The 16,462-nt window shown below is 44.7% G+C and overlaps 1 protein-coding gene across 1 annotated transcript in view; it reads right to left on the reverse strand.

Annotated features, from left to right (window-relative positions):
• Positions 1-16,462, reverse strand: part of LOC145400220 (uncharacterized) — a 46,479-nt gene that overhangs the window by 4,326 nt on the left and 25,691 nt on the right. Inside the window, exons 3-11 of the mRNA XM_080272767.1 lie at positions 13,240-13,287; positions 8,112-8,376; positions 7,201-7,370; positions 6,208-6,375; positions 5,369-5,545; positions 4,337-4,508; positions 3,634-3,744; positions 1,859-2,052; positions 77-273 (exon numbers count right to left, since the gene is read on the reverse strand). Of these exons, the coding sequence (XP_080128893.1) occupies positions 77-273; positions 1,859-2,052; positions 3,634-3,744; positions 4,337-4,508; positions 5,369-5,545; positions 6,208-6,375; positions 7,201-7,370; positions 8,112-8,376; positions 13,240-13,287 (1,502 nt within the window). The remainder of the gene's footprint in view (positions 1-76; positions 274-1,858; positions 2,053-3,633; positions 3,745-4,336; positions 4,509-5,368; positions 5,546-6,207; positions 6,376-7,200; positions 7,371-8,111; positions 8,377-13,239; positions 13,288-16,462) is intronic.

Raw genomic sequence — 16,462 nt, forward strand, 5'->3', positions numbered from 1 at the left:
TCACTGTACAACCACAACCACTCACAATACAACCGCAACCACTCACTTTCCAACCCCTGGCTCTGGCTCTACTCACCTGGCACATGTACCCGTGGCAGGCTTGGTTTTCCGGGCAGTCGTTGTTGTCCTTGCACTGTCCCAGCTGGCAGGCTACTAGCGGGTTGCCCACGTAGTACTTGGGACACGTGCAGACTGGCCGGTCATTGTTGTTGCGGTCGAAGCCGGGAGTACAGTCGGCACGCTCACCGCACGGGTTGGGGTTGCACAGGTCCTCTGATGGGGGAAGGGAGGATTAGACATCTTCAGAGGGACAGAAAGTGTGAGGAAAATAAGTGTCAACAGAAAAGTGTAAAAAGGGGGTGGCGGCGAGGGGAGTAATGAAAAAAAGAGAGAAAACAAGACAAGGAATGACACCAGGGTACTGCCAATGTTAGTGCCACAGGGGTTCAAACTGCTTAGGGCCTCTGGTGGACGGAGGGAGAATCTGTGGTGGCTGAAGAGAGACTTGAAGAATAAGAGATGAGGAGAGGGGAAATGGGAGACAGGAGTTGGAATGGGATCCGCGCTAACAGTTCGCCCCAGTCTCGCAAATGTTCGGGTTGCACAGGTCCTCAGGTGATGGAAGTAAGAAGAAAAGAGGATAAAAACCAGTGAATGGTGTTATATGTGAGGAAGGTGGAATGAAAAGGGAGGAGGACCAAACCAGGGGAAGTCTATGGTCCTGCAGGAATTCGGATACTACAGTCCTCTTGTGGCGGGAAGAATTAGAGAAGATATGCACTGTTGAATGGAAAACAAGAAGGCTGAAGCCAAAGGTACAGAGTGGGATTCCCCATCTGGAGTTTGGGTTGTACAGGTTCTGTGTGGTTGTTGTTAATCAACCCGTCCGCCCTGCCAAGCAGGCCCATCAATCATAGGCTGTCCCATTTAGTGAAGCAATGTTCCTTGGGCGCAGGGAAAAGTATGGAACTCTGACTCCTGGGCAGATTGCCGCATCTGCGTCTCTCCACCCAGTTAGCCGGGGCTCCATAGTGGGCTCCAGTTCACCCCGTTATCTGGGTATATGGTCATCTCCCAGTGTTGTAAATGGTTTCCTGGGTTACAGGAAACAGTCAGACTTGTCACTCTGAGTACACTTGTCACTCATTAGTACTTGTCACTCAAAAGTGACAGGAAGGAAATGGAGAGATAGTAAGAGAGGAGGGCAAACACAAAAACAGAATGATAAAGGTGAATTAAGATGTAGGCAGTACCACATCAAGTGAATGGAGAATTAACGAAGAAAGAAATAAGTTTTAGTGTCTGGAGACGGAAGAGAAGGTGAGAAACAAGAAAATGGTCCAAGTCCGCCCCTGCCCCTTTTCAGGTATGAGACACTTTAGTTCTTCATCATTATCATCTCGACCTTCTTCCCAACTTGAGGATGGGGTGAGGTAGCATGCAGAAAACTTAGAGACATGACAGAAGTAGGAGGATTATGAACTGCATGCCCAGTAAAATAGGCCAGATGCTCATTCACTCACCATTCCAGTCCCTGGAAGCCTAGTTCCACCTCATACGCCTAACCATCTATATACACATATTTTTCACCTTTTTTATAGATACGTTTCACATACACCTGGCAGACAGTCAATCAGCCAACTTTAAAGTTTAAAAAGCGGGTGACAAACATCCTCTTAGCTCCCAGACATTATGAGCGCCCATATCTCGCTTTCTTACCTATTGTACTCAAGTACCACATCAACCATCCTCTTGACCTTGTACTCAAGTACCACATCAACTATCCTCTTGACCCGCCATGCCTCTGCCCGTCTTCAAACTCACTCACACAGATACCTCCATCCATTCTCTCTCTTACCTCGCGTGAATGGACGGCAGCTTTCGAAGGGATGTCCGGTGTAGCCCTTGGGACAGGAGCAGATGGGCTTGTGGTCTTCAACCTTACAGTCTGCGCCGACGCCACAGGAGCCATCGCAGGGGTCGACGCACTGCAACTTGATGCAAGCCTGGTAGCTGGGGCAGTCGTCGTGGGCGGTGCACTCAGCGTAACAACTGTCAAATGGAGAGTCGCACAGCAGTTAGGCACACAGTCGCATTGCGAGTCTGTTCCATATTTACAAACCTCCCTGAGCTAAAGTTACGTATAAGGGCCGTACTGAATTCCACCTGGATTCGGATCTTTCCTAATGCCTCTTCCTCAGCTATTTGTTTTGTACACAACACCTTTATATTACTCTCGCATGCTACTAATGAAAACTAGGTCGGTATTAAACAGATCACCACAATAAACAAGAGAAATAAGGTGTTACAATAAACTGCTAAGGATGAATCCCGTCAGAATATGAACATTAAGAAGTACACAGGGATATTTAAGTACAGGCAAGAGTGGATGGCTGCATACCGTCAACATGCAATTAATTTTGTAAACACACCCATTAAAACAAGTAAACAGTCAAAGTTCAAGCTGAGTCTCGTGCGTTTTACAAATCTTAATGCACATCTTACATTTCTTTAACATCTTCCAGCAACTGTTGGGAAGCAATTAGTTGGTACTGGCATTCTGTTAGCTTCTAGTCTATAGAAAACATCAACTGTACCACGGCCAGTCTGAACATGAGGATCCCTTAAGAGAACACATGGCTTCAACTTGTTATTCAAATATATATTACAAAAGAATATAGGGATCTTTTCAGCAGGAAGGTTGGTCAGGTGAAAGTAGGTAAGACTTTAACACACTGAACATATATTTTTTTTTATCTTGCCATCTCCTGACGATTTCATTCAGCTCAGGATAGACTTCTCGAATTAGAGATGTTAGATGTAGCCTTAATAAACCCCTTCAGTAGATGTCGCTTCTTTATCTGAATAAAATCGTCCTGATAACAGCAAGAACAAACTAAAATGAACTTGACCAGGATTCAAGGGTTATACTGTTTTAATCTAACGGCCTAAAGTTGCCATCTATCCATTGTGTTTTTTTATTTATAACAACAGATTAACATTATGATCTTAGTCACGAAGATGTGCTATGGAAGAATGTAGAGCCATAGCATTGTCTTCTTTCTGCCAATGAACAGAAATGAAATCTGGGCCAAGTTAGAATAAAAAAGTATTATATTCTCGTGGGTTAAGAAGGTTCCCTAACACCTCTTCCTCATCGACTAGCTCTGCATAACCACACGTTGTTCTTCACTTGTATATCCGTCTTTATACTATCGATATATGCGGCATAAGTAACATCAGTCTGTCTATCTATCTATACCCAGATGCCTTTATACCGTAATGAGTGGCCACAACAAATCGCCTCCTTGTCACCCTGTCCTCTACCATTTGGTTGCCCTCCCTCCAAATCATACCCCCTCTCTCACAGAGCGACTGTGGAGAGGATGCAGAATGAGAAATTGAAAAGTGTGAGTGAGGTGGAGGGGGGAAGGGGAGATGGGGACGGAGACTATGAGAGAGAGAGAGAGAGAGAGAGAGAGAGAGAGAGAGAAACAAGAGAATATTAACGTGGCATATGCTGAATTATACTAGTTAAGAAAGCGTGTTAGAACGACTCCACAGGTGAAGGAATATTAGAAAGACTTCTAAGATGGCGGGAAGATGAACCAGGGCGTGGCTATGTCTACGCACCCGCGGTAGGGATCTCCTTGGTAGTACTCGGGGCAGGAGCAGACGGCACGGCTGTTCTTCACGTCGCAGTAGGCGCCCTCACCGCAGGCATCGACGCAGGGGTTCACGCAGCTGGGGGCACACACACAATATTGTCACCATTATCTCCATTTTGGCCCATCCTTATAACCATTTATAACTCGGTCCCTTTTCATCACCATCATCATCAAGTCCCTTTCTTACCATTATCATCATCAGCAGCAGCAGCATCCTGCCCTCTTTTTACCATCAGCATCCCAATCTCTCTGTATCGTCATCGTCACTATCATGTCCCCTTTGTACCATCATCATTATTTCAAACTTAAGCCTGCAGTCCACCAGGTTTACATTTCAGACGAACCCGGAGCCACAACAGTAGGATATATATGTACTGTAAATGGCTGAGATATTTTGGTACACATTTCGGACACAACCAGGACCACCTTTAGTAATTACCACTATTAATATTACTACTACTAATAATAGTAACAGTGGTAGTACTATTAGTACTGGTAGTAGCAGTGAGAACAAAAACTTTTTAGTTGGATGATATAAGTCAAGTGAAAACACTATTGTTGTTGTTGTTAAGCTTGAACCCAGTGGACTGCAGGCCACAGTCCTCCTTTTGGGGGGCAGGGAGGATGATCTCAATAAAGTATAAACCCAGTGCATCCTAATTACTCACATATTGTTCTGGCACGCCATGTTGTGTGAACAGTCGCTGTCACGGACACACTCGGGTGTGCAACCAGACAGAGGGTTGCCGATGTAGTTCTCAATGCAGGAGCACACGGCACGGTCGTTCTTCACTCTACAGTTTGTGTTGGTGCCGCAGGGGGATGGGTGGCAAAGCTCCTCTGTCAACAAAATGGTCACAGGTCACACAAGAAGGCTTTGGATTATTAATATCCCTACTATTACAAATGAACTACCTCCCCCTCAAGTAAGAGCAAATGCTCAGACGAAGTTGCATCCATTATGCCATCTCTCCATGCCTTCCCCCGTGCTACACGGGCATCTGGCAGCGCACATGACTGGACCGTCACATTGCCACATCGCAGAACTTCTGCCTATCAAGAATTCTTATATTCCCCGAACTGCATCTCCTTGGAACTCGCTTCCCCCGAGTGGTTTCCCCCCAAACTTTAACCTACGGCTGTTCAAGTCCAACTGTTACAGATTCTTTATGAATGGAAGACATCTAAAATCTGGTATATGGATTATTTTTTTTTATTCATTTGTTTTTCCTTCCTCTGTTTTGTAAAAAAAAAAAAAAAAAAAAAAGTGTACACCCGTATTATAGGAGACTTCGTAACATCACTTTCTTAGCTATTCATTTTATACAAAACACATCAGCATTCTCTTGTATGATGTTTTCAAGACTGTTCTATTAACACAGCTTTGCATCAACGACACACACGGGGATACTGGCGTGTAATGTGCAAAACATGTCTTTAAGGAAGAGCTACCTCGCCTCTACAGGTTCGTGATATATCTCTAGTAGCTTCAGTTTTTTGGCAGTTTGTTTTCTCTATTGTACCTTTTTGTCTTCTTGTGTGTTACCGATGCAACACACACACACACACACACACACACACACACACACACACACACATACAAAGTGGATAAGAACGCTTGCAGTTTCAAGAAAAGACCAAAAAGTACATCACCACAGTAAAATCAAAATGGCACCCACAACAAAGTGCGGTATAATTACGTGGGTCGAAGCGCCTGCAGCGGGTGAAGGGGTCGCCGACGAAGCCACGGGGGCAGGAGCAGATGGGCTGGTGGTTCCTGACGGTGCACTCTGACCCCTCACCACACACGCGCTCCTGGCAAGGGTCGATGCACCTCAGTCTCTGGCACACGCGGTGGCCGGGGCAGTCACGGTTTTCTGGTGAGAGATATAGACAGTGAGATAGACAGATGGCTGGATGGACGAGAGAGAGAGAGAGAGAGAGAGAGAGAGAAACAGACAGACAGACAGACAGACAGACTGGCATTCTATATAGCCTACTTAAAATGAAACTATTCCCAGTCATCACAACTACCAACATTACCAGTGTACTCTTGAGCCAGTCACCGTAAGGAAACTAAGCTAATCAAAGTCACCACCCATGTCTTAGTGCTGGAGAGGGACGCCTTCACGGGATGGCACTGACTTGACTGGGTGGCTCGACTGACTGGTTATACAAACGTCCCTCAACCCCCTCCCTATGCCCCGATGAGAGGATGGTGGACTGCAGGAGAAGGTAACAAACCTGCAATCCACTATACCCTTTTTACTCTAACCTGGCCCAAAACTGACATCGCTTCACCTAAATACTGAACGGTAACAACAGATTAACACCAGGATATGATATATACTGGTCACGAAAAAAGATTCACAGTACTGTCTCTTTCTTGCAATGAGCAATGTGATATATGCTGCAAAAAGACAACGGGCCAAGTTAAAGTAAAAGGAGTCTAACATTCAGATGGGCTCTGGGCCACATGAACAACGTGACTTACAGCAGACAAACTTGGGACCACAACAAGAACAAGAACATGGCTCACCAATGCACTCTCCCCTGACGCAGTTGGTGAGCGGGTCGCCTTCGTATCCAATGGGGCAGGTGCAGACGGGGCGGTCACCACGGACGCGGCAGTCGGCGTTGCTACCACAGGGGTTGGGCAAGCAGGGATCGAGGGGCGGGGCAGGGGGAGCTACACGGATCTCAGGGACTGCAAGGATTCAAGGTTCGTGAGCAGGAAGACAGGAAGTGAGCCTGGGAGCATAAAAGGTGTGCCTTGGCGCATAAAAGGTGTGCCTTGGTGCATAAAAGGTGAACCTCATAACAAATAGGTGAGCTTAGAAGGATAAAAGGCAAATCTAAAAGACATGAGATGAGTCTAGCAGCATAAGACATGAGCCTAAGAGCACAAAAACTGAGCACAAAGTGAGTACATGAGCCTAGGAGCATGAACTGTGGGCCCAGAGAGAGGTGTGCCTAGTAAATTAAGATGTACTGTACGAGGAAGATTTAGGAACAAGAGAGGAGGTGAGTTACATGTATAAACTTCATGAGCTGAGGGGAGGAGAATGAAGGCAAGGCCAAGAACATCGGGACATGCAGGAAAACAGGATGAAGGTGCGGAATATAATTATATAAGCATACATATGAGGATACAGGAAGCAGGTATCTGGGATATGTCCAGAGATACAGAGAGGAAAGTACCTGGGAAACCTAGAGGAGTACAGGAATACACATATAAGATGGTGCTTGAGATATATACAGGAGATACAGGAAGATGACAGTGCTTGGGATATGTACAAGGGACACAAGAAGACGACGAAAGGAAAGTGTGGGATGTTTGCAAAGGATAAGGCAGACGATGCATGTGTATAACGAGTACAGGGATATGAAGAAGGGATAGAGGGATTCATGCGAAGAATACAGGGAGAAGGCTGTACTTGGCATAAACATAGGAAGACGACATTGAACGTGAAGCACAAGGGATACAGGGGTACAGACTGTACAGGGAGAAAAAGGTGAATGAGATACGTACTGTCGCGGGTGCAAGAAACCTGAGCGTTGCCACGGTACCCTGAAGGACATTGGCAGACGGCGTTGTGGTTCCTGGACCTGCAGTCGGCCCCTATTCCACACGCACCTGGCCCGCACACAGGCTTGCACTTCTGAAGGACGCACCGGTGGTCGTCAGGGCAGTCACCATCTCTGTAGTGACAAGAAGGAGTTAGATTAGGATAAGCTAAGTTGGCATTCAGTATCACAGTTTAAGCCAAATAAGGTTCAGTCAGCTAAAGAAGGTTTAGTTAGGTTATGTTAGATAAGGACAGCATTATTATCACCGTTTAAGCCAAATAAGCTGAGTTATCTAAAGAAGGTTGGGTCAGGTTAGGCAGAAAGTTCAAGCCAAATAAGATTCAGTCAGCAAAGAAGATTGGATCAGGTTAAGTTAGGTTAAATGGGAATTCAGTAACACTGTTTAAGCCAGATAAGGCTGAGTTAGTTACAGAAGGCTGGGTTAGGTTGGTTTAGGTTGGGTTAGGTTTTAATGTTCATGCCAGAAAAGGCTGGGTTTAGTTAGGTTAGGTTACGGTGGAACTTAGTACTGTTGCGGGGGTTGCGGGTAAATTGGGTTAGGTTGGGTAATTTGCAGCACCACTGTGGGAGCCTGAGGAAGTTGGGTTGGCTAGAGAAAACTGAGATGGGTTAGGTTAATATTTACTAGCCCTGTGCATGTCACTGAAGGTTGAGTTAGGCAAACATTAATTACCACTTATAACATGGAGGTCAACAACTACTACTAGTGTACAGAGGATAAGTCATTACCACCAGTACTGTGCGGAGACAAATGTCGCGTAAAAGACTGTGATCGCTGATCGTAGGTCAATGAAGCATAGTCGTAAGCTATTAATAATGCACCAAGAATTATGGAAGACAAATGATACTTACGAGACACACTGAGGCTTGCAACCGTTGATTGTATTTCCATCAGGCACATAGTCCTCGATGCAGCGGCACTGGGCAATGCTGTTGCGGTTTACCTCGCACCTGGTGTTTGGTCCACAGGGTGTGGGCTGGCATGGGTTACCTGTGCCACCGAAGGACGGTCGGGAAGAAGACCCGAAGGACGGTCGGGAAGATGACGCGAAGGACGGTCGGGAAGATTGGCTGAAGGTACTCACAACTGGTCCCTGGGCAACTACCCTCTCTTGTGCTGTTGACGGGGTTCAAAAGAGCTATTACATGCAAGGTTCAAAAGAGGTATTATTAACTATATTACAAATTTTCATGGCCATCCAAGTTCATCTCAGGACTACTCTTTTAAATGGCTACTGTGTTAAATTGGTTCAACACAACTGTGAACTTGAGTAAACAATACAATTTTCACTGAGAAACTGAATGGAAATATTGTACCATAAAATCAAAATACTTTCTTATCAATTACTGCTTAGGATAAGACACGTGCACTAGAACATCCAGTTTCACTATTTCAATGAAGCTTTACTGCTTAATAGTTACCGCAGGCATTGTCAATTAACTGGTTAAACTAAAAACGGGTCGTATTCTGGCGAGGTCAGGAGGTTTTCTAGCACCCCTTTCTTGGCAAATCATTTTACACATGGAGCCGTAAGCAAACGTAAACTAGTAAGGAACAGGTGCTAGAAAATCCCCTATGTTGAAGAGAATACGAACCAAAAACCTTAGTTCCGATAGTGTCACAAGAGAGTGGCAGGTTCATTTACACTGAGGATGACACAGCCTCGGGTCAAGTGGGTTGTGGTCTCTCCAGCTAAGGAGACGTAGCACCTCTTACCAATTTATTTGTGCATATTCCTGTTGGTTATCTATATGGTCTATGTCGATAATAAGACATAAGTGGCATGCAAAAGATGACCAAGGCATCGAATGTTAAAATAAATTCCTGAGGAGCAGGTGCCAGAAGCCTCCATGCTGACGAGAATACTGGTCACGTGAGGCAATAAGTGTTACCAGTGGGACAGTGACGGAGGGAAGAACAACGACAGTATCACAAGGAACATAACACGTCAAATATGAACACCGCCTGAATTCACACATGCAAATGAGATCAACTGCCTCTCGCTTTAACCCCCTGACGCCGGGTGACCTACTTTTTGATGATTTTTGCTTCTAACAGTTCATTCTTTTCAGCTTGGGAAAGGCCTCTCGTACTGTAGGGGTTTATTAAGGCTATGTCTAACCCCTCCAGTTCGAAAAGTCTCTCCTAAACTTAATAAAACAATCACGAACTGGCAAGGATAAAATGACAAAGACGTCCCTAGGAGACAATAGGTTATTACATTGTTTTTGCAGGATCAACAAACAACATCGGTAATTTCTGTTCACTCCTTCAATTGTCCTTCATGAGTATACAAACCCTAGTTACGAGAGGCACTCGATCGTAAGTCTGTGAATACGGATCCAGACTTGTTAGGACACTACGTAACTACCAAACATCATCACCTGTATCTTTCAAGTTAACAGCAACATTAGCATACACTGTTAATTCTGTTTTTTATTTTAATGGCTGAGAAACAAGAGGCCCTGTTGTGTCCCATCTGTTGAATCTCTCGTGAATGATCAGGTGGTTCCAAAGATGAAAAAATTTTGCTGATCTATAAGGCTGGCAAATGTTTCCTTTTATTTACTATGGCTCAGGCAGCTGCACCGTTAATACACAAACAATACACATGGTTATTAGCAGACAAAAACATTTTCTTGGCCACGACAGTACAAAATCACACACATATATTAATTAGGAGGTGGACAATACAAACATTGATTACTTTGTTTATATGGACAAAACAGTGATTACTTTGGTTAAATTTGTCACTTGTGTCAAACCGAGATTCGCCTGCTGTGTGCCGTAATATCACTTGTTATGGAGTCAGTCAGCTGGAGTTACATCAGACAACATGCGCACACTAAACGACATGCGCAGACTAAACAACATGCGCAGAGTAATGTTATCAGCACTGTTAATGGCAATCTCAGTCCATTCTCTTAGGGGATGTCCTTTTCTCGAGTCTCCTTGCTACCCTCTAACAATTTTATCCAGCTTTGGGGTAACTTCTCAATCTGGAGGGGTTGGATAGAGCCTCCATTAACCCCTTCACTACCAGAGGCCCTTCTTTACGTTGAATAAAATCGTCTGGGGTTTGAAAGAAAAGGACATCCTCATTGTGAAAGGGTTGAACGATCACCACATCTCCTCGTTACATGGCAGGACGCAGAACACTCAAGTTAGTTACAGTAGAAGTACGATTTCCCACCTTTAGTACCAATTACTTTATAAGACAGTACATTCTGAATTCTACCCTAAAGAATTTACTCCACTCAGAAAAAAAAAAAAAAATCTACTGTATCAATCCTCAAACATCGTCACTTGTATAACTAAACACTGTTGTATGGGTGTCTAATTTTGTGCAGCTCTCCGTACAACCATACAACATTCCCCTTTACTGATATCAAACGGAATGCAAGCTATCGTTTCTATATAAGTCTGGAGTATTCTGAAAGGGTAGAGCGTGATCATCCCGAGGTGGCGTTGGTGTCAGGCCCTGAGGATCAACTTTACGTCTACAGCTCTCCAATCTTTTGTGTTCCTGGGACGGCTAATGCGAGGTGCTCCTTCATGAAATTTCTCAACTATTAAACCAACGAATAACAAAAATAAAGAACTACAGAGAATGATAAGATTTTGTGAAGTGGACAATGATGCATGGTAGACACTGCCGTCCTCGCAACACACAAGGTCCAGGCTGCATAATATATGGACCATCCAGTGTAATCATAATTCTACTGTATGACACGGAACTTAACAGAAACGTGACAGGAACGAGGTGCCGGGTGAATTAAGTTACCCCTGTACTATAAACTTACATGCTACGTGAAAATACACACAGGTGCAGTGTTAGGCACGCATACACATAAGTCCATAAGTATACACAAACAAGGTTAACAAGGGACAAAACATACACAAAAGAGAAACATAAAATCAAATCACATACACAGGTCCTTTTGGATACGTGCGGAACACAGATAATTCCAGGTTTATAAATATTCTCACACACATACACAGGCAGTACTAAGCAATTCACACACCTTACTGTACAAGAAAACAGTTGATATATATAAAAACCAGTCACTTTATTTGCGTCGTGTATAAAGAGGGTGTAGACTAAGGCGCCCACAGAGAGGAAATAAGACACCAAAACAACACAGGAAGATGGCTGTGTTATTTTCTAGATAAACAGCATTCAAGACGAGCAAACACGAAGTGAAATACTAATAAATACATCTACACACTACCGAGCCAAGACCCCTTTATTCTGATATATAATTTTGTGAGCTAACGAAAAGTTCAAATGCAAAATTATGAGGAGGAATAAACAAATCTGACTTATTAATGACCATAGTGGAAAAGAGCTATCGATGCTAATAATAATAATAATAGTAATAATAATAATAATAATAATAATAATAATGGTACTAGTAGTAGTAGTAATAATAATAATAATAATAATAATAATAATAATAATAACAACAGTAATAATAATAATAATAGCAGTAGTAGTACTAGTAGTATTTGTTTCAGTAAGAGTAGTAGTAGTAATGAATAATAATAATAATAATAACAATAATAATACTAATAATACTAATAATAATAGATCAATTTGGGCTCCTTCAGTGCACATGGGTCATAAAAGCAATCAAATTTTTCTAAGCCCCAATCTTCGCTTAGAAAACGATCCCTAACAGTCCAATTTTGCTTCTCCTTTTTGTATATTTGAGAATCTAAGTGAAAGGTTTTGGATAACTTTTGCAGGGTATGACCGACGTTACCGAAAACAGGACATTTCAAGGACCGTAATCTTGTTGGATTTGGAGATTTCGCAGTGCCTCCTCCCAAGCGATTTATTCTACCTATCACACCCCTATATCCTCTTGTGTGTTACTGATGCAATTCTGTCGAGAGTCAAGAGATAAAAATGACATCCACCGGAATATTGAGGTATAATGTGCAAAATAATTCGCTGCGGAAAAAGGTCTACGATATGTCTGGTATGGTAGAATGAATATGGTTCACTTCGAAAAGCCGCTCAGAATAACGAAGATCCAAAATAAAGAAGAATTAAGGAGACTCACTCATGCACTTACAGCCGATCCACTCTGATTAATAACAGGAAAACCTCATGTGTATATCAGTGCAGTTTAACACTCCTCTCGGTAAACTACAATATTTTGATTTTTTGATTTACACAAATTGCCTTTTACCATTATCTTTTAAACAATGTGTAACTCATTATCCTGCAAAAATCAAAGCAAGCAAGCAGCTTTCATTGGACAGAATTGTTCCTGGGAAGATCATCAATAATCATATTCTTAGATGCAGCAAGTTTAGTTGGTCTGTCAAGCCGTATCCTGCTCCGTGTACTGCAAATCACAGTTCAAAGTAAAAGGCCTACTGTGTTCTAAAAACAACAGCAAATCATAAATACCGATACATAGTAGAATGATAAAGGCAATGACAGGCATTCTCAAGAAGCAGAAACAAATAAGAGTTCATTCCAATGTCCACAAATAAATCAAAAGTTGAAAAAAAGACGAGGAAGAGCTTTGGCATATCAATCTTTTCGGAAATGTCCATGCTATATTATTACAGCTAACTAGTTAACTAATATTCTAGCAATTATCTAGAGCAGTGGTGGTAGTAGTGGTAGCAACAAGGCATGGTAGTTGTGGTAATGTTAATGGTGCTAGGTTTCACTGTGCAGTTCCACGACACTAGATTCAACTAATGGTGGTGATTGTGGTACTAGTGACAGCTTTAACTGCTGCAGGTGGTTTTCTATCTCATGGTAATGGTAGTTATGGTAATGAAACTCTATATTAATGGTGGTAGTTTTGATGGCTACTAGTACTGATATCAGTCCTTCGAGCATAAATGACTTTTTTCACGTGCAGATGTGAGTGTATTTGCACTGCGTGCAGCTGTAAGTATTTCTGCGTGCACGAGCATCTACGTGCGTGAGTGGTTGGAGTGCTAGGAGCTTACGGTACACAGCGATCGGTGCGATGGGTAACAGAGGGGCCGAGGAAAACGCTGTAAAAGAGAAAAACAAACAAAACATAGGTACGGGAGCTGGTAAGTGGCGTCAGTGTAGGGCACATGCGTAAACATATTATTCTCCCTTACGATGTCGATGGCCGCGAAGCACAGCAATGGCCTGAGGTCTCAAGAAGAGGGTTCGATCTCTAACTCTCCTACGTGTAACTCTGCTGCCTGCCCCAGCTCCCATCATTGACATGGGCATGCAGTCGTAGCGTTCCTGACTGCCTCGACGGAGTGTTACAGCCGTGGACATGTTCAGACACAAGCAGGCTGGGACGTGGGACTTCGTCCTGCAGACTGCGTGACCAACACATATGCCAGCTGCCAACGCACATCCTTCGATGCACTTCCCACGCAAGCAAATCTCCGTTTCGCTGCAGTCGGTGTTTCTTTTGCAATCAGGCTCCTCCCGAACCAATGCACCAACTACCACAGGTGACGGGGATCCTATTACTTCAACATTGTTTTCTTTTATTTCTGACAGAAGGCCATAAGGGAGATGGCTGACTGGAGCTTTGTGGAATTTAACTGGACGCTCTTTATGCTGTCCAACTACCCCAAATACAGATTTCAAGTTATCTTCAGCTTGAAACCTCACAGGGCTGGGCTCCTTATGACCAATTGCTCCCACAACAGGACTCTCGCTTTCTTCAGCATGGAACTTTAGGTGACCAGGTTCTTCATGTCCAACTACTGATAAAACAGGATCCTCGTATTCTTCGGCGTGGAACCTTATGTGGCCGGGTTCCTCTTGTCCAACTACTGATAAAACAGGATCTTCGCCTTCTTCAGCGTGGAACCTGATGTGGCTGGGTTCCTCTTGTCCAACTACTGATAAAACAGGAGCTTCGCCTTCTTCAGCGTGGAACCTGATGTGGCTGGGTTCCTCGTGTCCAACTACTGATAAAACAGGAGCTTCGCCTTCTTCAGCGTGGAACCTGATGTGGCTGGGTTCCTCGTGTCCAACTACTGATAAAACAGGAGCTTCGCCTTCTTCAGCGTGGAACCTGATGTGGCTGGGTTCCTCGTGTCCAACTACTGATAAAACAGGAGCTTCGCCTTCTTCAGCGTGGAACCTGATGTGGCTGGGTTCCTCGTGTCCAACTACTGATAAAACAGGAGCTTCGCCTTCTTCAGCGTGGAACCTGATGTGGCTGGGTTCCTCGTGTCCAACTACTGATAAAACAGGAGCTTCGCCTTCTTCAGCGTGGAACCTGATGTGGCTGGGTTCCTTGTGTCCAACTACTGATAAAACAGGAGCTTCGCCTTCTTCAGCGTGGAACCTTATATGGCCAGGTTTCTCGTGTCCAACTACTGCAAAAACAGGATCCTCACTTTTTTCGGCATGGAACCTTATGTGGCTGGGTTCCTCATGTCCGACTACACCAACCACTTGTTCTTGATTCCCCTCACCGATGACGTTCAAAGGTTTCGATTCTTCATGACCAGTCACCCTCAGAGGAAGTTCCGTTCTCTTGCCAGCATGAAATAATAAGGGCTTTGATTTCTTGAATCCAATAGCACCAACCAAGGGATTCAGATTCCCCTCAGCACCAGCAGTAACAGAGGTGTGTTCCCCTTTCTCAACTACTCTTAATGGTGGATCGGGTTTGTGGATTCCGACAGGAGGATCATGACCATAAATGACGGAAAGGGGGATAAGAATGGTAGGAGATAGGTTCTGGGAGGTGAGGGGAAGAGGAGGGAGGTATTCTGAAGCAGGGGGGGTTGGAGTAGGAGGTGCAGAAGGAGCTGGAGATGCAGGAGAAGTAGGGGGAGGAGGGGGAAGGTATTCTGAAGCAGGGGGAGTTGAAGTGGGAGGTGGAGGAGGTGGAGAAGGTGATGGAGGAGGAGGAGGAGGAAGGTATTCTGAAGTAGGAGGGGTTGGAGGTGGAGGAGGAGGTAGATATTCTGAAGGTGGGTGTGTTGAAGGGGGTGGAGGATCAGTACTGGGAGGGAGGTATTCTAAGGAAGGAGGGGCTGAAGTGGGAGGCGGAGCAGGGGATGTAGTGGTAGGGGGGTCGGTTCTAGGAGGCAAATAATCCAACGAGGGTACTGATGGTCGCTGTGTGGTGGTTGTGGTTGTCGTGGTAGGGGGAGGTGGTGGCAGGTATGACGACTGGGGTGATGGTAAAGACTGTGAGGCTGAACTATGACCATCAAAGTCTCTGTTTGGAGGCTTCAAGTGGGCTTCCAGAGGTTTTGATTCTACTCGGATCGGCTTCGAAGCTTGCTGGTTCGAAGCAGACGAGAAATGGCTTACATCTGAAGACTGGTGTGGCAACGTGGCTGAGAAATGGGTGACTCTGGAGGGCTGATGGGTTGAATCTGACCCTGCCTTCGTTAATTTTGAAGTTTGCTGGGCGGGTATCGACTCTGGTATCGTGTAGCCATAAGCATAACTCACTTCCTCGAACCCTGGCAATCGAGCCCCGAAAGGAAGATGGTGAAAAGTTGATTGTTGCGGCTGGAGATGGGATGTTGATTGTGGTAGTTGGGAGTGGTGGTAATTGTGTGTCGACTGCTGATGGGGATGGTGACTGGGTACTGATTCGACGGCCAATAATTCGACGTCTGAGTGGATTAGCTGATCACTGGGTAGGGCGAGTAGATCCTTCTCGCTGTCGATGTCTATGTAGAGGTGGATTGGAAACTGGGTAATCAGAGGTCAAGTTGAGTGAGAGAGAGAGAGAGAGAGAGAGAGAGAGAGAGAGAGAGAGAGAGAGAGAGAGAGAGAGAGAGAGAACAGAGGATGAATGAAAGAAGAGAAGGGGAGGGGGGGGGGAAGTGCAGAACCTTTAGGTAACGTAGAAAACACACCCACCCACCCACCCACCTACCCACCCACACACACACACACAATCAATCAATCAAAACACAAATTAACGGAGAAAACACAAAATAAACCTCCCATCCACCAACACACACAATCAGCACAGCGACAGTAACAACACGAAGCGTAACACTGACAAACAAAGGAACATCGAGTGTAAACAAAGATGGCCGCTGGTTAGTAGGCGAAAAAGTGCCAGACTTGCCAGAGATCTGACACGTCTACTCACGCGCCATTTTCAGGTCATACTCTTAATTCAACCCCTGTCTGGTGGGACGTCGTAGCCTGGGATTAACCCCTTCATTCCAGTGACGTCTCTTAGAAGTTTATTCT

This window comes from Coenobita brevimanus, chromosome 1 (assembly GCF_032717465.1).
Source record: "Coenobita brevimanus isolate Jiangsu-jjx chromosome 1, ASM3271746v2, whole genome shotgun sequence".
Taxonomy (NCBI): domain Eukaryota; kingdom Metazoa; phylum Arthropoda; class Malacostraca; order Decapoda; family Coenobitidae; genus Coenobita; species Coenobita brevimanus.